At 36.9% G+C, this 27,274-nt stretch overlaps 2 protein-coding genes across 4 annotated transcripts in view; one reads left to right on the top strand and one right to left on the bottom strand.

The window, feature by feature from the left end:
- Positions 1–16,967, bottom strand: part of LOC119837915 (protein Skeletor, isoforms B/C) — a 56,780-nt gene extending 39,813 nt beyond the window's left edge. For 2 of the 3 annotated variants that reach the window (XM_038363703.1, XM_038363704.1), the window contains exon 1: positions 16,813–16,966. In XM_038363703.1, the coding sequence (XP_038219631.1) occupies positions 16,813–16,852 (40 nt within the window). In that variant the 5' untranslated portion in view covers positions 16,853–16,966. Of the gene's footprint in view, positions 1–16,812 lie in introns of all 3 variants that reach the window. The other variant, XM_038363705.1, reaches the window with a different exon arrangement.
- Positions 16,968–19,130: 2,163 nt separating this feature from the next.
- On the top strand, positions 19,131–26,748 carry LOC119837828 (protein Skeletor, isoforms B/C). Its single transcript, XM_038363601.1, has 13 exons — positions 19,131–19,301; positions 19,390–19,466; positions 20,538–20,686; positions 20,927–21,175; positions 21,648–21,938; positions 22,204–22,297; positions 22,793–22,939; positions 24,187–24,322; positions 24,414–24,585; positions 24,915–25,119; positions 25,206–25,404; positions 26,173–26,325; positions 26,567–26,748. Exons 1-13 carry the CDS (start codon positions 19,259–19,261, stop codon positions 26,701–26,703), a joined length of 2,052 nt encoding a protein of 683 aa, XP_038219529.1. The 5' UTR covers positions 19,131–19,258; the 3' UTR covers positions 26,704–26,748.
- The last annotated feature ends 526 nt before the right edge of the window (positions 26,749–27,274 follow it).

Genomic DNA, 27,274 nt, shown 5'->3' with positions numbered 1-27,274 from the left:
CCAAGTCAGAAGCTCAAAGTACGATATAGGCAGTACATAACGATCATTACGTACATAACGTTCCTGCACTCTTGAGGCGCGCTGTTACGTGGAACGAAAGTGCTCTCAAGAAAGTGACGTGCCTTAAATGGTCACAGAAAAATACTGTCACTTCTCACACGACTTCCGACAACTCTAACCTTTATACAGTTGCACTACAGCCTAGTATTGCGTGCTCGAGATAAGTGTATCAAGGCTAACCTTTCTAAAGGTTAACAATAAATCATGTAGACGCCAAGCTATACGACGCTATTGTGACTGATCCCATTATATTGTTTTGCTGTGAGAACTAATTGAACACGGCTAATGTATCTATTGCAAGGCACCGGCGGTAGCAGTCGCGTCGTTTGCGAGCTGAGGGAAATGGGGAGACTTGAGGGTAATATGGAATTAAGTAAACGCAAAGTAGTGATTGCAGAATATACTGAAATTTGCCTCTTGCCTGTTGTATTATAAGACAATGTTGTACAATGGAATATTGAATGAACATAATGTTTGAAAATTTTCTCATCAAGCAAGAACAAAGAATGGCAAATAAACGTTAAATGCCAAAGCTGCAATAGTAACCAGGTTTTAATAAGGTACAAAAATTTGAATGTTTAAAAGATAACCTAATGAAGTGTTTTTTTATCCATTTATTGAAGTATTATGTAAGAAATGATTATCTACCGAACTGAAAGCGAAAGATTTATGCGTTCCAGTCACAACCAGTTCGTGGATTAATATTATTTATTTCGACACTCAACCTACGCATATATTACATATTGTTCTAGATAACAACTTAATAGCTATTTCCTTAATATATAAATGCACTCGAAAAAAAAATCACCATTGTCTTTGTAAGAGAAGTGAACAAAGAATTATGTAACTTCAAATGACTTCTCGCTTTATGCAATGACAAAAAATCATTAAACATAATGTCTGCCGCACACAGTAGTGGAATAGCAATACTACGAATTATTGAAAGAAAAGCATGCACTTGTCTTCCTATGGTTTTATTATTTTAAGTTGTGTTAGTTATTTTGGACTGATATAAATTACTTGTCTTAGCAGTAAGATATCCAGTAGGTATATGTGAAATTTCAACCTAAATTTCTACCTCAATAAAAATTTTATAAATCAAATAGTGTGACCAGACCAGACAGAGTATTTTTTTAATGGTATTGACTAGCAACGAGGAGACGTGTCGCCTGGTGTAAAACGAACCACGCCGCACATAAGCACCCTGACTGACTTGAATCCCTGGTGGTCCGATCATAAGTTAATATTATATACCTGTTATACTGAGATATATACAAAACTTATTTAAATTTCGATGAAATCAAGCTGCTTGTTCTTGTATAAATGAGCAACAGACCACGACAAACATTACATCCCAAACTTTCGGATGTATTATAACTCGCAGCAAAATAGAAGTCTAGAATAAATAAATATGAGAGGCCACACATGAGCTGGTTGAGCAAGTTCCATTATCCATCATAAGCCGTGTTGTTAGCGCCGCGTGTCGCTTCTTGCGGCTAATGGGGGCTGAACGGGCAACTTTTATACCCCGAGCAGCCCACGATAATAGCTCGCTGGTCATTCTAACTCTGGCGATCTTGTTTAACTTTATAGACCCGCACCACCGCTAGTTCTAGCTGAGTTTCTTTGTAAATGGAATGTTATAGAAGCGCATAGAGATAAATATTTTGTAGGTCTAGGCGATATGATGTAGTATACTAATAAATGGCCGGGATTTTAGTACATATCTTAAATTTTACATAGGATATCGAATTTGATGATAAAGATGGAGGCCTATTTCCTTCTCCTGGCCCTTCCCAGTCCATTCCTTCTTTCCTGTCATCAATCCTTTCCATATCCCATATCCCTTAAAAGCGGGCAGCGCATTCTCAGAGGTCTGAACCTCTGCGAATGTTCATGAGCGGTGGTGATCGTTTACCATCACGCGAACCACCAGCTCAGTTGCCCGCTATGACATAAAAAAAAAGATATTGCTATTTTCTTGTGCACTATACTGTCATAGTTGAACAAATTACCATCGCTACTTATAATATTATTCTTAGGTCACAACGGAGGAAACAAATCGTATTTTTTTTTTGTAAACCATCTCATTTCCATGAGAATTAATCATTTATGACCGCGCAGGCGCATCCGCGGGCGGAGAATTAGTAAATCCTAAAAGAGATAAACGACTAAGTATCTCTCGTACTCGAAGTATGCAGCAGTTGATTTGAAATAAGGAATTATTACTTTAGAATATTCAACGCTGATTGTTCAAAGTCAAAGCTGAAAATTGATAAAGCGAGAACTGAGCAGGAATTGGAGGGAAAATTGTAACACCGTCTAGCAATTAGTGACCCGCGCTGTGTTCTCCGACAAGCGTCGCTGAGAAGTGATCAATTGGCAACCGATTATTATTGATTTGTGAACGCTGAGCATTGAACCTAGATGGACTTGTCACTCTATTGTCTATTCTGCTGTCCTGTTAATTAATAAATTTTTTCTAGAGCACTAATCATATGAGACATGAATAATACAATATTTATTATTACAATGACATACTTTTGCTTGTATTAGTAAGGATGACAGCACTGTATGCGTTAAATGATATTAAAGCGACATGAAATTTTGTGCAATGATATAAACCTCTAAGGCAATCAAGCAACGTAAATAAATACTTGATTTTGATTTAAAATTGCGGATATATTGAGCAAGAGAAGTCAAGATTTCGTTAGTCTAGCAGTCAGCAGACATTGGGCCTATTTAAGGATATTATAGGCGTACTCATAAACAACTATCGACTCTCACGTATTACACTAAAAAAATGATAATAATATAAATTCGTCTTTATTATTCAATAACACTATAGTGTTACAATTATATATAATTGTAATCTAAAGCCAACTCTTCAGTCATAATTTGCGCCTTGTAAAAATGCAAATATGCATCAAATCCCCGCTGGAGCGTACAACCGACCCTTGAATGGCTGCTAACGAACCGGATCACACGTGGAAGCTTCTCGAAACTTCTGGATGTTTCAATGCTCTTTAGAGTGACGAGATTTATGTCGAACTATGATTAGGATATATGAATTTTCTTACGATGTATTAAATTAGTAAACGTACATAATAAAAAGTAAAATATCTTCACCCGATGCTCATCGCCATTTGCAATAAATGTCTAATATAAAAGACCTCTGCGGAACAAATTCCTAAATTTTAAGTGCAAATAATAAAAACTAACGCATTGTAACGACCGAATCTTAGAAAGCAATTAAATCAGATGAAACCAGTGACAGTCGATTTACTTTCCGATGATCAACTACACTTTCACTGCTCTCTGATTGATCGATAAGTTGTTCGTGAGAACATTCTGCGCGGCATCAGCTGGCGCATTACACTCCTCTATCTCGTACACTGCCATACGACTATATAATATGTGTTTATTAACCAGTGGCGTATGAGCAACTCCGCACAATACGTTGATCTCTTATTAAACAGTTTTATTATTCATCAATTTTTTGTTCTTTAAGATTGAAACTTTTGGAATGAAATGGGTGCCAAAGAAATTTCAGAAAATAATAACAACCCAATATCGCATATGTACAAACAAACAATTTTTTGGATAATATATTGGAGTAGGTACATACTGTTAGAGTTTAGTTGTTATAGGTGAAGTAATTTTTTCCGACCACGCATCCTGTTGTAGAGCAAAATGTAACGTAACATTGCAGAGTTATAACATAAGTAAAGCCAATGTCCTCTGAAGTTACCGCGAACGACGACGAATGTAAAATAGATAAATTAAAAAATTCAATAACAATGTTATGGTTCTAATTATCTAGAAAAATTATTTTTAAATCCGTTTCATTGCTATTATAATAGTAGACACATCTCTGCTCCCACCACGCCGCGCCGCACCGCTTAGAATCTGCACTGACACAATGCAGCACATGCAGCGCGCCTGCACGTCTCTGTCGCATCACTTTCCACTTGCTCTCGCTTTCTACGCATTTTTGTCCTCCCTCCCCCGCCGGTCCCCGCTACCACCCCCCACACCCCCGCAACTCTATCTTAGCGCTCATAATTGCTTGCGTTACGTCATCATTCACAACGCAATGCATGTGCAATTTTAATAAATGTCAACCGTTTAGTTTGAGTACTGTTACTTAATTTTCCTCTTCTGTAACGTCTTAGACGCTGCTCGCGAAGATAATAACGCTGTTGTATAAGTATATAATGGATTGTCGAAAAATTTCCTGATGTCCTGCACATGATTAACTTGGATTATCTAATTCAACCATTATTTAGACATTGATAATTTAATTGCACTTCCAATTCCGCTACAAGCACAGTTTTAGAGTCCAAGCAATAACACAAATAATACATCAATTGATTCAAGTACTTAGGTAGAAAGAAATATTGTCTGCATTATAAGAATAACTAGATATAAAAACATGAGAATATAATCAAATAAATGATTCAAAAATTAATATTCAAATTATTATTATTATTTGTTAATTCTTGAATGTAGAGTATTCTACTTTAAAGCTAAAATAATAACACATTAATGCAAGAACCGAGTAATTCCATTTCTATGAATAGTTCTACAGAATACAAACTGTTTAACAAGATAGTGTCATTAAGAAGAAATAGCTAACCATTAATAACGATCATAAAAATAAAACGTAGCATTACTAGAGCAGCGAACACGGCGTAGCGCAGAGGGCGACCCGCGAGATGTTATCTCGTAAACTTTCATGCTTAAATTATTTTAATTCGTTCATTTCCCGCCTCAGAGTAATGCGATGCAAACGGTACAGTGTGTTTACATACTGATTACGGCGGCCATTAACATGGGACTTTTAAAATTTATCTCAATGACAAGTTTTCATCAGCAGATGTGTTAAAGTCCATATTAATAAATATCATTACATTAGTGACAGCAAGAGAACGCATAATGAGAACTGATTTAGAAAATACACTTTTTTACTTCACATCATAAATATGAAGAAATAGCTATTAACAAGAATGATGAAATTACATTTTGCAAAAACTAATGCTTTGAATGAATGAAAAGTCACGGCTTGAGTAATAAATATTTATCACTTCACGAATGGACGCTGCCTATATTTAAGTGCTTTAATAAAAACAACACCTGTGGTCTACCAAATAATTAAATTTAGCGATGATGAGGTATGAGATCACAGATCAGGTGTGCGAGCGAAATGGGATCGATGGTAAATAAAATATCAGCAATCATCTAATTAGTAACACGAGACGCGCCGCGGGAGACCCTCTGGCTCACCGGCGGGTAAACGAGCTATGTAAAGCACTAGATAGTATTGTCACGTGGAACATTATAAATATTATGCAGCGTCAACTAAAAGGAAAAAAGCACGTACATGTATTTTTTTCAGCGGTTTACCGTCGGAGTAATGTTTTGCGAGGTAAGTAAAAAATACAAATGCGACATTATACTCCTTATTTTTCCAAAGCATCATTTTGTAACTTGCATAAAGGCTGAAACGTAAACGTATTTTAATAACCATTCAACAGAAATATCGAAATATTTAAGTACATTAATTGTCTGACTCGTAATTGAAGACATCATAAACACAATAAGAAACTTCTCAAAGGAAGGCTGGATTAAAGAATCGTGTACAAAATATGACAATAGGTTTCCTTTTTGTATCGTGAGACTAAGACATGACTGGCACAATATAAATGTACCCGCACATAATGGCATTATATCCACAAATCGTATATACCTAACCTTCAATACTGGACAGATATACTAGTGCGTTAATTTTTGAATGTCAATTGCCTGTGGGTACAGGTGTTGGGCCAGTTCGCACCGGGGTACCCTATATAAGTATACGGTACCCCACAGAAAACCGTGAAATAGAAGCATGCTTCTCTGATTCGTACGGTGCGGGGAGGAGCCGGAGACCGTTTTCCTCACCCTTCCGAGTCTATTCCTTCTTTCCAGTCGTCAATCCTTTCTGAGATAATCTTTCCCCTTAAAAGCGGGATGCGCATTTGCGGAGGCGAAATCTCTGCGAATGTACATTGGCGGTGGAGATCGCTTACATCAGGCAAATCACCAGCTCAGTTGCCCATTTATAGCATAAAAAAATAATCATGTGTATTATGAAGTAGTAGTATATTCCTTAGCATATAAAACATTTTCCACATGTCATCAAATTTGCCCTCTACAAAATATATCTGTATGATCTCTAACCTACAACTATTTGTAACTTCTACTTACAAATATAATATCATAAAAGTCGCTGAATACCGTAAATGCATCCATAGCGAAGTTACGCGTCATGGTCGCGACGCGGTCAGATCACACAACTTATAAACGGGTAAGTTGGTCTCCACACTGCCGATGCTGTGTCGCGAACTTTTCTATTTAGTATTTACTATCTGAAGAGCTTTCAGACTAAGCATCCAATATGAATACAAATAAGACTTTGCGTGTTCAGATCACATTTATTTTATTCCTTTAATATGATATTTTACAAGGATGCATTCAATGTTTTCCTATTTAATTTTATGAAATAGAAAATTTAAATTCGTATTTCATATCATCAAAGGATTAACGCACATATAAATTCGCATCAATTACGATGTCATCCTTAAATGTGAGATGTAAAGAGAATGATTAGTTAAATGTGCTTTCACGTCACAGCTTCTGCGAAACGTGAAAACGTAATATGAATATGTTATCTCGCTGTCTTCTGTGTAAGGGTATAATGTGCCACAGTTTTTCGGGTACAAACTTTGTTCATTCGTCGCTGAAAAGTAATACTGAAAACATTTCACTTGACATTAAAGTAATATGATATATCTGAAGTAGAAAAATGTTAATTGTGTCGTAATCCTTAAAGTCTGATTGATCTAAAATCTGTTTCTGTTATCTAAGTGTGCCTTCAATTTGAAAGTCAAACAAAATCGTGTTAGGTAATCGATAACTATCGTTAATACGCCGAATTGCCAATAACACAGCACTTCAAATGCATGTATAAGTCATTAAATGCGTTAATAAAAAGTTCAATTGAGTGAGGTCTCGAAATATCACAATTTGAACATTGCATGTAGATGCTATTGCATCAGGTGTTGCAGCTCCCACAGTGTTGCCCAACGGTTATGGATGCCCACCATTGTTCCACTTTGTGCCATACGAGCATATCGTGGGAATGCTTCATTTGTATAATATCACATCCATTTAGCGTGAAGAAAGAAGAAGAAAGTGTGTACTTTCTTCAAAGCTTCATCAAGGACTTACTCGTATAATGAGTTAAAGTATACGATATTGAGAAAGCCTTTAATATTTAAGCTACAAAACTTAAGTTCTATTCGCTTTTTATTAATCGTTTGCTATCATTGAATTTCTAAATATAATTCGACTTTAAAAGTTCAAACTCATAATTTCGTTAAAAAATATTACAAAAGATAATCATCTGTTACGTAATAGCATACAGAAGTCGCAGCATCAGTTTAACGTCGCGAATAATTAAAGAGAAAGTATTTCAGTAATTCGGAGGTCGTGAGGGTCACACAAAGACATTCATTGTCCCACAAAGGGCATACCTGTCGCGGCCCTCGACCGCGCCCTATCTGCCGCTGTCACTCACTCTTCTATCGTTATGCTAAACCTTCAGGTTATATCACAACCCTAAAATATATTGCATCAAATCATTTGGTCATATGTATGTCACTAAAAACTATTCTTTTTATGAGCAAAGTTTCGCGAAGTAAGATTGTAGATATTACCCAACAAATAACTTACAAAATTAACTAATAGCACATTAAGAGCAAAATCTATTAGAATATAATATCTATATAAAAAGATGTTGAATATTACAGCGTAAGGTAATTTGGCCAACAAAAAATAAAATAATGAGTTCATCTTATAACCTACGATGTTTCATACTCAACGAATTTAGGAAAAATATAATTACCAAAGTAATCAGAAGACGTAATATTAGCTCTACGTGCCAAAATATTCATAAATTTTTATAATTATGAAGCGCTAATGGCGATAAACGAATTTACGATTACAGCTTTAAATGTTTTTAAAGTTTTTCTCGACCTAGATATTGCTTGATTTTATAATAGAATACATTCAACTGTGAACTGTAAACTCTATGCAATATAAATAAAAACATAAGGTATGAAGGGCGAACTGAACCAATGCTGAAAATATAGCTATGAGCTTGCTTAAAGTGTTATTGTAAGTATAATATGTATAAACCGTGTTATAGACGAAAAAAATCAAACTATCGGGTTTACTACTATATCTAGAGCTCACCTATAATAATATATCTTATTGCACTTAATGCCTATCCTACAGGCTATATGGCCAATCTGTAGGTGATTCAATAACTATCCTAAAGGGTGCAATAACACTCAGAAACTATATCTATTTTTTTAGCTTCTAACACAGTCGCACCAATTGCATTACATCCACGCAATCAAGCGTATGTTAAACGTGGGTGTTGTAAAGAAGCAATCATTTCGTAATGCAAAAATAAAATAAAATAAAATATTACGAGGACGAACTCCACGTAATATTTCATTGTCGACACTAACTTACAATAAAGTCGATGTCGTTTAAAAGACATTAAAGGGAACGAGTCGCTGAGAATTGAAAAATGCGATTGAAAAGTGTCTCGGAAACTAAGTTATAAGACAAGGCGCTATAGTGTACTAGTGACGCTTGTCTTTAAACACAGATTTTCACATTGATGTTTGCTATAAGACGATTGCAATACTTTTATAAATAATTCTAATTTCCTCCCCGCGGCTTTGCCTGCGGAGTGAAAGGAAATAAGATGATACACTGCGGTCAAAACTAGCCTATGTACACTCCTTAGCCTCCCAACTCCAGACACTGAAATCCTATTATCAAAGAATCGCTCCATGAAACACAAACAAATAAACAAACTTACACATTTTTTATAAATAGTGAGGCTAATAGAATAAATAATCACAATTATGAATAAAACACATAGAATGTCATCTTCATCTGCTTATGGACAAACTACATAAATAATTAGGAAAACCTAGAACAGGTTAAGCGTTAGTGTTTCTAAGAGCCTTATATTTTGATTTGAATTTAATTTACTAAGAATCGATGAGCGGATAGGCTTGATTCTCGCATCAGTTACACAATCGCATTCAGTTAAAGCCAGTTTTATATATCGTTAACGGTTGCAAATTATTTAGAGTTTTGGCAAAGGCCGGAATTACTGACGACTCACATTATTAGCCAACTATATGAGGGCTTCAAAAAACTAGTTAACCTTACGGAATCGTTTGCAAACAAAACAAAGATTTGCAGCCAACCTTCGACCGTCCGCTACCACCGACAATAGACCGCCGCGCATTGTTACTTCGTATTTATAAAGAACCAAACAACAACCATTGTTAAATATATGTAAATAAATAAAGATACGATGAAATAATTTAATTCATTAATGACATTATGAAAAACTAGCTGCGCCTCGCGGTTTCACACGCATAAATCCGTATCCCATAAGAATATCGGAATAAAAGGTTGTCTATATGTTATCCAGTTGTTCAGCTATCTACGTTTCAAATTTCATTGCAATCGGTTCAGTAGTCTTTGCGTGAAAGAGCAACAAACCAGTGGTTCCTGATATTAGTGGGTTCAAACAAATAAACAACAGACTCTTCAGCTTTATAATATTAGTATAGATAATTGAACTGCTAAAAGATGTGAAAGATTATGATGCAAATAACTTTGCATTGATAGTTTTGTACAAATGTTCAGATCATTATAATTCCGTGGCACAATAACACCTACTTTGAACGCATGAGCCAAATATGCTAGTATTAATAGAATGCAGTAAACCAATAAATGAAAATTATCGATCTCATAAGATTTTAAACACATAATTTACTAAAAGCTTTGTAATAAGTATACTTGTAATTATATACATACCATCACGAGAAATCATAGCATATGTAGATACAATGTACATTTCCTATTACGCAGTAATCAGTAATTAGTGAGTAATTAATTAACAACATTACAGGTGAATATTAATATTTACCAATATGAATATTGTAATTTCATAAATAATTATAAATCAAATTAAATAGCGAAAAGCCTAATTTCACCGATTAATAATAATTAACATTTACATAAAGTGGAAGGTGAGAGCTGGGCGACTTATATTTTTTTCAGAAATGATTGCAGCCATTTTGTGCCCATTTTATTGTGTTGGATGCGTATGCATATCGGGTTTTAAATCATTTTTATAAACAATATTTTAAAACTCAAACCAAAACAAACATTGTGTATTCAAAGGTGTTTCATTCAATATGACTTATGAATCAACACGTCAAACGTGTTCTAAAGGCAACACACTACTCAGATAATATTAATAATTAATTCACTGTTTTTTGCACTAAATATGAAACATCCGCGTATAATGTTATAAATAAACAATAAGCAAACTGAAATACCAATAACATCGGAAGCGACAAAGTGATTCAAATATTATATCGAATAATATCAGTGATATAATATTATCGTTTCGCTTCAATAGTTTGCAGAAAATTGCATAGTTTGAATATTGAGAGGACCGGTCCGGGTACCGTTGCCTTGTGACCTACTAAACTGTACTGGTCTAATACATTGCTTGCGCAGACGTATACAGGTGCAGAGTCTACGCGTGTCGACCAGCAATGGATAACAATATTATTCGCCGACAGAATGCGACCGAATAACGCTCTCGATGCATCTTATCAAGTATCGTTAAAAGATTAACGGGACGATAACTTTATAGGTAGTCTAAATCAATATCTAGTAATATTTCCTTAGTAGTATGTCCTTATTATAATTATATCAATTATATTAGGTAATAGTAATAATTAATTTTATTGAGTACCAGATGAAATGTTTCACTGTTATTTTTATCGTTACTGTTAATTTTAGAAACTTGAAATTGATTTCCTGACATTTCACACCGTTTAGCCGGAGCTAAGCAGAGCTTAATGCTCAACCTGCGGCACCGTCGTGCAAAATTACAATCATTTGTCATAGTCGAGAAGCATTAAGTGTACACGACACACTAGCTTTTTAGGTTATGCAACACACGATAGAATATCGTACCGACACAGTGTGAACCGCGATCGTCTCGGTCGGGTGGCGACGCGGCTCGCACGACGCGTGTAACCGTTAACTTGATCTATCTGATAATTCGACTGTGATATCATCTCGCTACGTCGTTATGTCGTCGAGTGGTGTCACGACATTCTTCGCTGCTATTTAATATTACTACACTCGAATATAACTCGTTGTACAGTTAAAAGTTTCTCCAAGTTTCTTATATCTATGGTAGTAGCTCTGAACTTATGCACTGACAGTTGTCTGTAATAGTTTTCTAGGAGAATAGAATACACATACAGTACTAGATTGAGATATTACGATTATAAAATTGTGGATCAAGTTATAATCAAACGTAGCGCTAAGTACGGAAGCCATCAAAGCGTTGCGAGATTTCTATTTCTATTTTTAGTTCGAGTGTATTTGATGATTTGTGTTTTATGATTTCCACATAAGACCCAACACGTCACATCGATGACGTTCGCTATTGTCACTTGGAGTAACTGGGGATTTCTTAACTTAGGTCAATTAATATTTACAATACAAATATGCCATGTTCGGAAAAGAACGACAAACCTTAAAGTGGTTTATAGATAATCCGTTATTATATATCACACATCAATCATATCTAATGGAGAGTACAAACTATGCACTCGACACTGGCGTTAAGCGGCTCTATTATAGTTCCCCACCGAACCATTAAAACAATCCCATTTATCCGCAGTTATACACCGGCGCCAAATACCAATAGTCGCTGTAAAATTATTGGTTTATCATTAAAATGCACAAAATAGGGTTAATGGTTGAATCTCGTAAACGCGATTAACCTCAATATAGCGAGGTGTGAGTGGAGAGGGAGTTGAGGGGCGAGATGAGGGGGGGGCGAGGGGGCGAGGGGAGGTGTTGCCAAAAGCGTTCGCTTGTGAAATGTGCCCGTCGAGACTGGTTCGAACGAGAGACGAACAAAAAGTGCCCAGCGAGTAATGTTGGCGCCGGCGTCGTGGGCCACGCCAAGGGATGCAGCGGGTTCTGAACGTGATATTATGTACATATTTGCGTTCTAAATGTTACGTTTCCTCTTCGACCTAAATAACCTCTATTTAGTCCCCACAACCTACCTCAGATACAGTCGTCCTCAGGTAAGCTACCACCAGAAGGACCATCGTATTTTTCCAAACGAGAACAAAAAAGCTTCATAAATCGGTCGAAATCCTGACCGAACCTGTACGTTGAAAAACATTGAAAAGAAACTGTTACGAATTGAGAAGCCGAAGAATAGTACAAAGAATATCAGTAAAAAGAACATGTGAAAACACAAAGAGAAAACTAAATCCCTCGCAGTCTTTGTTAAAATATAATCAAGACAATTGACTACTTAACAAGCTAAAATATTTCTGTAAGCTTATGACATAGACCCTGATATCGTTATGATTAGCATACGCTGACATTTACACAAAACATAAAATGTGAAATATGCTCGCTGCTCAGTCGCATCTAATTCTATTCGTATTGTCTTTATTTTTAATGTTGCAGCTCACACAATGCTGTTTGTGGACAAACACAGCAGAGATATCTAAACAGTTGCTAAGAATCGTTTAACAAACATTCCTCGGTAAATAATACAATGTTTGCGTATTTTATTAGTGGCTAATAAAATGCCCACAGTTAGTAAATGATCGGAATGTACGGCGCTATACGAACTAAAATATTAGATGGATAGCAATAATAATAGATACATATATTTGGGGTGAATGATGACTAAGTTACAGCAAGCAGCAATATTACAATGTCCCGGTTTGTTTTTTATGATTAAAATTGTACACTTTCTTTTGCATCTTTATTATAATTCTTGCTTGTACAATCTTATTAATAAGTTAAATAAATAAACTTTTAAAAAATCAATGTTAGAGAAATTGAAGCGAACGCGAAATTATATAAGAATTATAAATATTATAGAATGTTAGTTAACAGATTTAATTAGAGGTATTTATCCCCGTCGGCTACAATTGATTTTTACTGCTTTCTAACGTGTTGTATTAACAGTAATTGCAAGTGACTTTCATCTCACCTAACGAAAACGTAACCGAGGTAGTTGGGCAACTCGTGAAAACGGCTTCCAATAGCTTAATGTCAAAGTGCAGTCTGGGCACTGGGGCTGCCTGGGGCGATGGCGCCTCTGGGAATTATATAACCGATAACTGTATTATGTTCTTGTATCCCTGGTGCTTAAGGGCTATCTGAAGTGTTCATACACTAAGAATTATATGAAAGAGAAGTAACCCATCACGCTTAAGATTATGCCAATTGTCTATTTTTAATTGTTAGTACAAAGGTATATCAAAATCGGTTAACTAAACCAAAACTACTGCAAATGACGTACAGGAAAATCTTCAAATCCTAATCAAAATAGAAAACGATGGTTATTCAAGTGTTGCAGTCAATATATTTACGAACATTACTATCAAATCAGATATACGGCGCTTTGAACGAAAACAATTTCATAGATACGCATTCGAAATTATCCCGTAAAATAGGAATAAATGTGCTCCCATCTTAACGTAAAATAGATGCCACTATGCCCCGCACGACCAAACAAAACTTGCATAGGTTAAGCACTCAGACAAATTAATAAAGCACTCCCTTGAAACTTGCTGGCACATAACCTTCTTATTAATGTAATCTTCGAGTAGCAAAACATACCAAGTCCAGGCTAGAGCATAATAAATAAGATACTATATACTATATTGCAGTGAATTATATTATGGTTTCCGACTGGAGGTCGACTAGCTTTCATGTTTGTTGTATGATATGTTTTATATTGTAATAAATATATTCACTTCGTATTTTTTATATCATAGCGGGTAATCGAGCAGGTAGTTTGTCTGATGATAAGAGATCGGCTGATAGGAGCTATCACTTGAACATTTGTAGAGCTCTGGAAATGCGTTGCCAGATTGTTAAGGGTAAAAGATAAGTAAGGGATTGCTGACGGTAATAAGGGAATGGGAAAGGAACAGTGAGGAAAGGATACAAGTCTCTGGTTTCCCAACCCGTCGTACAACACGAAGTAGCACTTACATGCTACTAATTAACGCCGACTACATAATTGTGTGGAGGTATCGTAGCTTCTCCGATGCATAAAAATTCCCACTTCGACTATGACATTTTTCTAATTTAGTTTAGTGGGCAAGAACCAATTTCCTTAAAAGTGAAGAATTAATTATAATTGAAAATAAATAAAAAATTAATAGAATAATTTGTATTGATAAATCCCCACTTATAAATTCTAAAGCACTCTACGAATTGATTCAATTATGTGTTTTATACTAAACTAGCTTTTGCCCGCGACTTTGCAAGTACGTTAATTCGAAGCAGTTTAAAAGATATTATTATACATAAAAACATTCCTCTTGAATCACTCTGTCTATTAAAAAAAACATCAAAGTCCGTTGCGCAGTTTTAAAGATTTAATCATTCAAAGCATAAGGACCGAGAAAGCGGCTTTTTTTTATACTATATAGTGATGATGATATATCAGGTCATTTGATAAATTTCATCTTTTCACTATACAAATAACAAACTACACCGATTTATTCGTGAAAGTAACCCATGGTTGTTATTAAAAACAATGTTCGATGAAAAGCTTTCACTCCACGCACGTCACTCATCTACTACTAGTGCTGAGAACCATCATTAGCGTTTATTTAAATTAACGCATACTCATTTTTTATTATTCTGGTTAAATTGCAATGATTTCGTTGTATTTATATTGTAGGTCAAATCTATTTACGTTTATAACTGTTTATTGACCTCTAAAGCCTTCGCAACAAAACTCAACAGTAGACACATGATTGTTGTCTTGTATAAAAATTAGACTAAGAATGAAACATTTTTCATTTTATATATTACAATAACGCTCTAGAAATTTAGTTAACATGCAAACAAAACACGCTTTGTTAGCTTTACCTGTATGTTAGTATGTAACCGACTCCTTCGGACTAGTTTTTGATTTTTTTAATACAAAATTAAAAATATTTTTAACAGACTAACCGCGTAAATTCAGCTTTATTTTATTGATTGATTGGGCTTCCGAAAATAAATATAATAAATTGAAACAAAACCGGTAATACATATTCATAACGATAATAAAAACAGAATAAATCATCAATAATATTAAACAAAAAGAATAATTGTTGTTAGGGAAAATCGGAAGTCGATAATAAGGTTTTTCAAGAAATTCGTAGATAGATAAAAAGTTAAATAAATGTAAGTTAGGTTATTGCATGCTTCAACAATACTTTCATATCATAATTGGCTGTCCACAGGAGGTTACTACTAATTTATAAAATTTGCTGTTAATACTCTTAAACTTTGTTCTCCTTCTGCAAAAATAATCTGCAACGATTTCTTTTCTCAAAAAAAAATCTATTTAAAAATATTATTTTATGTGATTTATAGATATATTCTAAACTATTTTTACTGGACTTTCGCTGGTAGATAGAGCCTATTTTGGAGGTCGAAGTCGCGAGCATAACCTAGTTATCAGAGGAATAACATGCAGTGCTGTTTCCCTAATTAACGAAAACACAATATTTTATGACGGATAAGTAAACATCGAGCCTCATTTATTATACTTCACAAGATTATTATAATTGTGAATCCCACTTAATGCATTGCTACGTAATATATGAAATTCATAAAGAGGAAAATTAAATAAAAATAATGCTAACGACAAAAAACGAAAAAAATAGGCCGCACGGTTTTTAAGGAAAGTTATATGCTAAGTTTGTAAACTGCATAGAGACTCAACGTGAGTAACAAAGTGACAGTCAGCTATACGTTATAGAAGTTCAACAAAAGATATAACAGTCCAACATAAAGTTTTTCAGTTTGGATTGAGAGTTCGGCAACGTGATTATAACTGAGGACATTTCATAGAGTATAGACCAAAGTTTTTGATATACCAAAGATTTGTTATCTAAAATTATATTATTATGAGGAGCGTTATTGCCATTACCAGCGCAGCTTCCCTAACACAGTCAGAGACAGATTTAATAGATTTTCCACTCCTCTTTAACCTTCGTCCATGGAATGGTTCTATCGTGTGAACGAGATTACAATTTGGAGGGCAACGGGTCAACTTTCGATGTAACTGTTCAAACGGACCAGAGGATTGCGTATATCCAGGTTAATATCACGAGGCTCGCGTGTCTAACTCACAAGAAAGTTTTACGTGCCGAGTGTGTTAACATTTGAGAAAAACATCACATTTACGGTATATTTACTGTTTAGCAGCGGTATTATATCCTCCAAATATTATTCCGTACAATATCTGATTCACAATTTATCTGTTACAGTATTAGTCTTATAATGAGGTTGCAATCGTTAAATTCTATTTTTTGAATAGAATTGGTAGAGTTTCCAGCAAAAAGCTATTTAAACAAAAACTATTCGGAGACAATTGGTATTTTTTGTTACATTTATAAGTAACATTAAAAAACTAAACAGAAATTGGATACATTGAAACAACAAATATTTAGCAGAACTGTATAACTCAGAAAATAATTCAGTTTAAATCCATATTTTCATAAAAATAAAATGTATATACGGGCGTATTTGTAGACTCACCAACAGCTAACAGCAGCGTAAGCGTCGCCGCAAGAATCATTACAGCGAGCTTATATCACTAAATAAATAAATAAATTCACTGCGCTGCGTCTAGAGCGGCCGCGCAAGCTTGGACCCGAGTAGCGACTGCGCTCTGCGGTCTGCGCCTGCGACTCGCGAGTTGCGGGCGCGCGCCGCAACTCCTCCGCGGGCCGCTGCAGCTGCCGCTCGCTGCCACGCGCTGCACCAGCAGTAGCTGTACAACATCTATACTAATATTATAACAATTTGTTTGTTTGTTTGAACGCACTAATCTCAGGAACTAGTGGTCTGATTTGAAAAGTTCCTTCAGTGTTACATAGCCCATTTATTGAGGAAGGCTATAGGCTATATATGTACCACGGGCGAAGCCGGGGCAGACCGCTAGTACATTATATACGGTAGGTATCCCGAAAAATCACACCAATATTATAAATGTTAAAGTTTGTTTGTTTGGATGTTTGTCCGTCAATTACACTGAAACTACTCAACGGATTTTGATGAAATTTGGTATAGAGTATGAGCTGACTTGGGTGATAGCATACTTTTTATCCCGACTATGCTAAAAATGCTCCCTTGGGATAAAACAGGAATCTTGATATCCGGCCGGGACGAGCATCTAAGCGTAATACAATAATATTACAACCAAAAGATATAGATGTAATGACGCTACACTATTTATCTACACTATATTGCTTTTTTTTTAGTTTTTCGAGGTTTATTCTCCTATCAACATCACTATTAATTTGAAAGAGAAAATTAAGTAGAATTCTAAGTGTATTCAATCTTAAGAAGCAACCTTAGGGTCTTTTTTGCGTATTCGCGTCATCCCCAAATTAAACGTAACATATTTCAATTCCGACATTGCCAATTCCGCTTCGGCGCATCGTTTTAGTATTCGATGATTGATTTATTGATTTACTCAACTAATAAGTTTAACAACAAAGCTCTTTATAATTTTTAATATTTTATTATTATTATAACTATCGCTTGGAAACCATAAAATTTTTCAACTTTATCGAAAACATTATGAAATGAATATTTCATCGCCTAACGTTTTGGACTTAGCCAAATAGAATTACCTCCGCTTGCTACATTTCAATCACAAACTTGTAAATGTACATAATATTGTCCCTGAAATCTTCGGTTCCTTTATTTATATCCTTCGAAACATTGTATGTGCGTGTTAAGATTTATATTTAAAGTTTGCAAACTATGCACGAAGTCAGTAACTGTAAATTAAATTAGACATTTTTTCTCAGTTATTAATATTGATATACAAATTAATACGAACAAAAATTATAGTAATAATCGTATTACTTTTGTGTTATTTCTAATTTTTTTTTTTCTAAACTCCTAATTGATATAAATAAATTAAATTCACTTTTTTTTATGTCATAGCGGGCTACTGAGCTGGTGGTTCGCCTGATGGTGAGTGATCACCGCCGCCCATGAACATTCGCAAAGGTAGTGCCTCTACGAATGTGCTGTTCGTTTTAATGAGGTAAGGGAATAGGAAAGGATTAAAGACTGGAAAGGAGGAATGGACTGGGATGGGTGAGGAAAAGGAAACGGGCCTCCGGCTCCCCCACTCACCGTACGAAACACAGTGGCATGCCACTATTTCACGCCGGTTTTCTGTGGGGGTGTGGTACTTCCCCGGTGCGAGCTGGCCCAATTCGTGCCGAAGCATGCTCGACTACCACAATGCTCTTTGCCGTGCCACTTTTTGTTTATAACATAATTAAAATAAATAATCACTGTGACCAACCACTATGATCGCCTACTTAGTACAATGGTTAACGCGTAAGTGAACAACCGATGGGTCCTGGATTCGATTAGCGGTGAGGACGCCCAATGTCTCGGTCTGGCAAGACAGAGTAGCCTAATCACCTGCTTGTCTATAAAGAAAATCGATGTACATCATCTGCCCCATACCCCACTAGGGGACACTAGACTTCACTTACTAATCACTATACTTTATAAGAATTTTACTTATTTTTGCAACCTACAAAAAATCCATTAAATATAATAGTAGCTTTATGTTAATTACAAATCAGAAGTAAAATTATATGTGTACATCAACAACAAAATCTACTATTTTCTACTGTAGCACCTGCTTGTCATGCTGGCAGCCCAAAAACACAGCCTTCAGATTGCTTCCAGTGACACATTTGAGTAAAAGTGAAAGTGCAGTAACCGTGATTGGCCGGTTTACACTTTACATTTGAAATAGCCAATCACAAGCCAGTGCCTCGACTACTATACGCGGCCAATTAATGATTGAGAATCTGCTCACTCGAAATGACATGTCAAGTTGTGAAATAACCGGAAGTAAACGCGTTTCTAAACAATAAACTTATACAAATGATTTAAAGTGATTTAATGTATTTTAAAATTTATTTTCATACAATAGTGTCTGTTTATTATGTATAGAATATGTTTTATTTTTCTCGTGTTCATTACGCAAGGTAAATAAGTAACTTTTAAAAGTTTATAATACTTTCTCTTTTGTAATATTGTGACAACGTTAACTAAATAATTGCAATAATATTACAGATTGTTCATCCCAAGAGGAAGATGAAGGTCCGTACAAAGGCAAACACATAGGAAAACTCAATTCGTATCACCACCAGGTAAATAACATCTTATTTGATTCTATCTATGACCAAGGCCTGCATGTATTAAAAAACTTAAATTAAAAGCTCGTAATGTATGTCGCTCATAAAAGATTTCAACGCGCTACGCGCTGCATTACTTTAGGAAACAATCACATATAATATTTTGGAGTTGATTACAGCAAATCCAGCTTATGATAAATGACCTTAAAAAAGAAACTGGTTTCCTCAGTTGTAAGGAAACTTATAAATACAATATTTTAAAATTCATAATTGAATACTTAAGCAATCTCTTAAAAATATTATTAAATATACATTATGAATCATACTTAGTTACTTTCATTTATTGTAAATGCTCAATGTAAAATAATAGAAACTTCTTTGTGACTCAGAGTTTGCTCTTTTAGGATTTCTTGTTCACAACAACATAGCTATGTTATTTACAAATAGGTAATAGTCTAGTAATCTACTACTTTTATCACCGATGAAAATTGTTATGTCGTTACACTTATGATATTGTATTAATGTTTTGTTTATGAAATAAAAAAAAATCAATCAAATGTCTTTAATATGCAAATATTTCTTATTATTTAAATTGTCAAGTAAAGAAGATAATATGTAGACTTATTAAAGTGCAGAACTGCATCAATGTCATTTGAGATTCCAAGAAATATCCACTGAAGAAATTAGTTAATTATGTTTTAAGAACTACTTTCAACTTGCTGCAATATATTATTTGCTATCATAAGAATAATTTATGTTATTGTTTATTAATTTTTAATTTCTCAAAATGTACCAAATTTGTTGAGCAGCATTTCTCCAATATTTAACTAAATTGATTACACAATGAAATATGCTTAACTTCCACCAATAAAATAAATATCATTCATTCTTATGATTTCTACAAATAGAATTTGTTGATATTTTATATTTGAGTTATACATCTTTTTGCCTCTTGACGATGATGTTCTATCACCTGATGATGATATTGCTAACCAAATCATAGGAATCAAAATGGAGTTAGTGAATTAAGTGGTTTTTATTTTTAAAACTGAAACTATATTGATGTTTATTAAATATTTCTTTTAGGTGTCTGGTGATGTGTATGCAGTGGATGATTGGACACTGTTGTTGGTAGACTTTAACTATGATGGCACAGGAGATGACACCTTCTTCTGGGCTGGGGACTCAGGCCGACCAGGGCCACTTGGCTTTATTGTGCCTGATCAGTACGGGAAGTGAGTGTGCTATTAGATTATTGAATTCATTGTGATGTATGAATTAGTAATAAACAATAAACAATCTTATAATAATTGCCTGTTAGTGTAGGATGTGACACAATTTTTTTTCTTGTGTACTAAAACATATAACATATTGCAATTGACAATCCTTTAAAAATGTGTAAGTGTTTCAAAGCACTTTATCAAGAGGAATTTAATAGTGCAGTGTAACAGAAAAGCTATACGACACGTTTGCAGAACGAACATCCTGGAGCGGTACAACAATGAGGAGATCCGGCTGAAGCTGCCGGACGGCAAGCGCGTGTCGCGCATCACGTGGTTCGCGGTGTACGACCTGGCGTCGCAGAGCGCGTTCGGCGACGTGTACGTGCCCGAGGAGTTCTCCGCGCCCGCGCCGCGCGCCCTCACCCCGCTCACGCCCGCGCCCGCCGCGCAGGAGCGCGTCTCCAGCAAGCCCGTCATTGTCGAGGACGCCTCCACCATACTGTAACTCGCTCTATCAATATTGCTGACTGCAGTTTGAGCCAGCTAAGAATAGGATCTATGACTTTTATTTGTCGAATGTCATTTGAGAAATAGAATTTACATGGAAATGCGTTTTACATGTCAATGAAAGTTTTTTTTATTTTATTTGATTAAAAATGTTATTGCTTAACTTTAATATTGCTATTGCTAATCATTAATTTATTTAAATTTATTGAATTGATCCTATTCTTAGTTGAAGTTAATATGATTATTTTTATAAATGTACGATCACTTTTTATTCTTGATATAAAAAAAACTATCACCACGTAAAAACTTTTTAAAATTAGTTATATTATAATAATAAACGGGCATAAATTTTATTCATACATTTATGTAATACATTTCTAGATACGCACATTAATATTTTGAACCCTGTGCGGAGTTACGTATGTATGATTATATATACCTCACACATTATGTTAATATTTTCCAGCATCCCAGAGTTCCACTTCCAGGCGGGAAGCGACGAGGTGTACTTCTGGATGGGCGTCGGGCCGCAGCCGTCCGCGCGCGGCACCGTCATACCCGACGAGGACGGGTACCTGGAGCCGCTGCGCTCGTACGGCGGCGCGGACGTGCGCCTGCGGCTGCCGGGCGGCCGCACCGTGTTCGACGTGGACTGGGTGGCGCTGTGGGAGCCGCGCGCCGGCGCCGCGCTCGCCGCCGCGCTGCTGCCCGACGCGCTCAACGTGCCGCCCGCCGCGCGCCGCCTGCACCCGCACCGGTGAGCCGCGCCCGCTCGCGCCCACTGTGGGAGCCGCGCGCCCTGTCTGTGTCTTGTGGACGTGGATGTCTTTTTTTTCTAGAATTTAATTTGAGTCTGTATAATTATGAATAAGTGTAACAAAAATACCGCATCTACAAACAGGTAGAAGGTATGTGATAAGTGTAAAAATTGGTAAAAAAAATGTTTTACTCTTTTTTTTATTTATATAAGTCCTCCTACATATCAAATATGTTACAGTGAAAATGTTTCAATTGAATGACAGGTCCCAACTGCCGCACTGCAAGCAGCTCCACCGCGACTTGCAGGTGTCGTGGGAAGTTTTCGGCAACCAGATCACTATCCAACTAGCTGGCATGGTAAAAAAGCTAAATTTATTCATAATTATTATTTTAAAATTATTATACATTTATTCGTTTATTACACAATATAATAGCTAATCTTTTCCTATTATCCTTGTTTGTCATAATCCTGGATTGTTTTAATTCCAAGAGGTAACTTTTGAAGCCTCGAATTTCTAGTGCACAAGGCACTGGGTAAAATACTCTGAGGGATTGTTTCGTTACTGGCCTTATTTTGGTATCAATATCAAAGATCTACTAAGTTATCAAAAAAGAAAAGTCCAAAAATAGACCCCGCGTGTAACCCATAACTGACTCGCTCTGGTACCGGAGGCAGATTTATTTAAAACGTCCTTAAATACATATAAATTTAGTGTTTTAAAGTACTTAACTGTTAAATGAAAATTCTATTTTTACATTCTTTATGCAACCTTAACATGTAATGTTTCGGGGTAAAACCTGTTAATTAGTACATAGTTATTATATATAAATACCGGGCCGCGCTCTGCGCAGATCGGCGCGAACGAGTACATGGCGTTCGGCATCTCGGGGTCGGACAGCCGCTCGCAGATGGAGGGCGCCGACGTGGCCGTGGCCAGCTTCGACGCGGCGCTGCAGCGCGGGGACGCGCCCGACTACAACGTCACCGCCCCCGCGCCCGTGCGTGCCGCCTTGCTCTTACGCTTTTGTGGCCCTCCGCTCGCTTCGTTGGGATGGGCGAGCTGCTTCGACGGAGATAAAACTCATTTAATATCTCTTAAATTTAGATGATCATAATGAGCCGAAATGATGTTCACTATGATTGCACACACATTTATGGGTTTATGGTACATAAACAAGACGATATCTTCATAGCTGCTCGGATTTCGCTAGCTCATAATTATTATTTATTTTTTATATGTAATCTTAGATAAATTTGGAAAAGTGAGTACGAAATTAAAGTTCAAATCAAGTAAAAGTTGTGAAGAATTTCGAAATCATAAGGTATCGCGCTGACCGATCAATTTCATATTTTTATTTTTATACGTATACGACGCGCTCAAGTCGAATACGACTGTGACAACTGGAGACGTGAGCGAGCTTCAGATTTAAATTTACGTATAAGCATACTTTCTCATTCACTACTTTTCTGCAATAGAAGTTTTAGAAACGCATTTACCTCAATATTACGTCTATGTATAAAATCTCAATTCCCAGAAATTACACAGCGGCTTTCAGGGGAAGCTTCACATACAGCGCTACTAGGTGCTGGAATAATTTGCCTCCACCTGCAAGAAATTGCAAAACGCTGCACAGTTTTAAATATCAGTACAGAAAAGTTGTTCTTGCTGAATTTCTCAACCAGCCCTAATAGCGTTAAATGTAATACGCTCATATCATTATGTATATTTATATGTGTATGTATATTTCGTTTTTATATATAGATACATAATATATATTGTTTTTTTTTCCTTTTAATCAAAAATTATAACTAATTCTTTATCTTATGTATGTATGTATCTTATGTATAATTTTTTATGTATATATTATGAATTGTTAATATTGTCTATACCTTTATTCACCTGTCACAAAATTATGATAACGTTTATGCTATCTATTTTCCCACTCAAAAGACCGTTCTGGTGCTCCAAGCGTAGCCAGTTGAGGGGGCTACTGAAAACCGGCGCCTCTCCACTAATATGGAGAGGCAAATGCTGAGGAGTCCCCCAATCACAAATACTTCCAAATGTAAAAAAATGTAATTTTTATTTTTATTTTTTTTATTTTTTTGTTGTTGTTATTCTCAAAATGTATTAATTGTAAGTTGTATTTGTGATTAAAAATATTTTCTTTCTTTCTTTCTTTCTTTCTATTACAACTATTTAATTTCCGTCGACGTGGTACCTAATGAGAGGCGGCGATGGCAGTGCGTGCAGGTGCTGGGCCAGTGGCGCGGCGTGTGCCGCGACGCGAGGATCGGCGGCAGCGACGCCAACCAGGTGTTCAGCGCCTCGCGCCAGGACGGGCTCACCGTCGTCTCCTTCCGCCGCCAGCTGCAGCCCTGTGAGTGCCCGGCGCCAGCCTCGCCGTCGCCCAACCGATGACGTTACCATTACCGAGTGACAGTTTGACAAATTGTGAATTCACGTCGCAGCGGAGGAGATGGACAAGGAGTGGCGCACGGACCGGTCGATGTTTGTGGTGTGGGCGGTGGGCCCTCTGGACCACGTGCGCGAGCCCGCCTTCCACCGCCTGTACCCGCGCGCCGATGTGCAGCTCGTGCTGGCGCGCGCCGCCGCCGACTCCGACTGCGTGCCCTTCGTCATGTGAGTGCGGTCGCGCAGCTTCCACCGTTTCTCAAGGCTTTGCTAACATTGCCTTATATATTTACACCATAAAAAAAATGTTTTAATCGCTTAATAAAAAAAAATTATTGAAATGGTAAATGATATGATGATAATAATAAAGTAAAATCTTTAAGCATGTATTCTTGCGAAATTTTGACCAGATACAAAAAAAAAATCTGCTGGGTTCAATATTCTTACATAAACAGATTTTTTTTGCCTTACAGTTATTTATTTATTAAATCTAAACTAGAAAAAATAAAATTTTTCCGTATGAAGGATGTCATTCGGCGCTGACGATGTTTGCGCAGGTCGAGCGAGAAGGCGCCGGCGGGCTGGGAGCGCGCCGCGCTGTTCGACCCGGCGCTGCGCGTGTTCGACGTGCGGCTCGGGCCCGCGGGCGGCGCGCGCGGCCTGGCCGCCCGCCGCCCCGCCGCGCCCGCCGCTGCGCTCTACGTCAACGGCCAGCTCGCGCCCGACCTGCAGCTGCGCCGCGGACTCGCCTACACGTTCCGCGTGAGTGTGCGCCGGCCGTACAGCGCCCCCGCCCCTCACCCCCCCGTACCCCGCGCACCCACTCACCGCACCCCTCCCGCTCGCAGGTGTGGACGGGCGACGACCCGCACTCGGCCACGCTGTACCACCCGCTGGTGCTGACGAGCGAGCCGCACGGCGGGCTGGAGCGGCTGGCGGACGGCGAGCAGCGCGCGGCGCGCGTGCTGGCGGGCGCGCGCCACACGCGGCGCGGCCGCCTCAGCCCCGCCGCCGCCGGCCCGCTCTGCCGCGCCGACCTCGACCCCGGTGAATACGCGACTGCCGCTTTTCTTATTTATTTATTTCATTTTTGGACCACCAACATCACATACATGTTACATTTAAACTGGAGACATTATGTTAAATTAATTAAATAATACCACTTGTGCAACAATCTCACATAAAAAAAAAATAATAATAATAAAACTTTTATAATTGTATGCTTATATTGTGCGAAAATTCAAATATATGTCAAAATCCAATAAAAGTATTGATAAATTATTATAAGTAGACCACATGCTAGAAAGTGGAGCAGGTTTTTCTAAGTTCGTTTTACAAACTGGAAGACAAAATATGTCTTTTATTGGCTGTCTGGGAAAACCATATGGGATACGAAAAACCATACTAGAAATAATATCCTCTCAGACAACAGGGCCGTTCATATATTTACGAAGATGGAAAAGTAAATTTTGTGCTCGATGGAACTCTTAGTCTCGCATACACTGATTATGTAATAATGTTAAAACAATAAAACGACGTACAAAGTTTCTTATTGAATGTTTTCTTAAATTCTATATTTCATTCATTCCTAGCTTCTGGCAGCCGGCATATACCGATCCGATTTTTTTCTCAATCCCTCATATAAAAACTAATACATGAAACTAATTACTGCTAACAACTAAAATCAATGATATTTTCACAGTTTTGTATTCGTATATATGTACGTTATCATCGAAAACGATATTTAAATAACTCGGTGTGTCCGCGTGCACTCACCGCTATGTCAGTAACTAACGGCCCGCGCGGCGTGCGCAGGCGCGGACCGGCGGCGCGACGCGTGGGACTCGTTCCGCGCCTTCAACCGCTCGCTGCGCTGGAGCTGCGCGCGCGCGCCGCCCGCCGAGCTCACCGTCACTCCCAACTCCACGTGGCCTGACCTCGTCTACTACCACTCCTTCACGCACTTCGGTACCGATCCTTTTCTTCCTATCTCTTTCTTTCTCAAGTTATATAAATGTAACCCATAGCTTGAACCTTATATTTATTTATAGCGGATTTCACGCTACCGTTCCTGGGTCTATAAAACATATCGGTTAACGATTACCCATATTAAAAATTTAATAAACGTACAGAAATGATCTGGTTTATGTTTTATAATATGTATAGATAGAAATTATTAATTTTCGTTACGTAATGTCGTATGTTACAGACATGGGCGGGCGCATCTTCATAGTGGACCGCCATCGGCGCAACATCGCGCGCTCGCACGCACACACGCACGCGCACACACACGCACTCGCCCTCTCGTCGGTGCTCGCGCTTGTGTGCATGCTCTCAGCTCAGTGATTACACACACATATTGATTGTGACTATTCTAGTACGGTCTAACTGACAAAAATTAAATAACAATTGATTTTGAAATCCAGATTTGACAATCTACCTTCTTATCATAATATCTTGTTATTATCTCGCAACAAAATTTTGCTGACGCTCGATTTGTGCTTACCATTTTTGACGAATATTGTATTGTTGTAACTTCAATAAGTAATAAAGTTTTTTGTTATATTTTCTTTTTTTAAAGTTTGATAATTCTGTAAAATGTGCCTTATATACTCGTACTAACCCTGTTGATCCGTGAATAGTTTTATTTTTATATTGATCTAGTTTTATCGTCTACGTCAACATCACTGCCAATCATGTTTGTATTTTAATTATAAAATAATGGTATACTTGTAAATCTGTATAAAAAAATGAGATCTCTGTCAAACCTTTGTATATTTTGTATTTTTATGTTTATGAAAAATAAAATGACATACTACATTAAATATTATTTTATTTTGCCACTCACTCACATGAAAACGTAAATATTCTCAAAAGCCAACAAGCCCACGCGTGGTACTCTTAAGGGACGGGAAAT

The sequence above is a fragment of the Zerene cesonia genome, chromosome 29 (assembly GCF_012273895.1).
Source record: "Zerene cesonia ecotype Mississippi chromosome 29, Zerene_cesonia_1.1, whole genome shotgun sequence".
Lineage (NCBI taxonomy): Eukaryota > Metazoa > Arthropoda > Insecta > Lepidoptera > Pieridae > Zerene > Zerene cesonia.
This window is presented reverse-complemented; position numbering and strand designations above follow the sequence as displayed.

What these genes read in the sequence shown, in the direction of transcription:
- LOC119837828 (XM_038363601.1), top strand. Translation starts at nt 19,259, where the DNA reads ATGTATAGAATATGTTTTATTTTTCTCGTGTTCATTACGCAAG. An exon ending in TCTCGTGTTCATTACGCAAG is followed by an intron (nt 19,302 to 19,389) that starts GTAAATAAGTAA and finishes ATAATATTACAG; the next exon opens with ATTGTTCATCCCAAGAGGAA. An exon ending in GACTGCGTGCCCTTCGTCAT is followed by an intron (nt 24,586 to 24,914) that starts GTGAGTGCGGTC and finishes ATGTTTGCGCAG; the next exon opens with GTCGAGCGAGAAGGCGCCGG.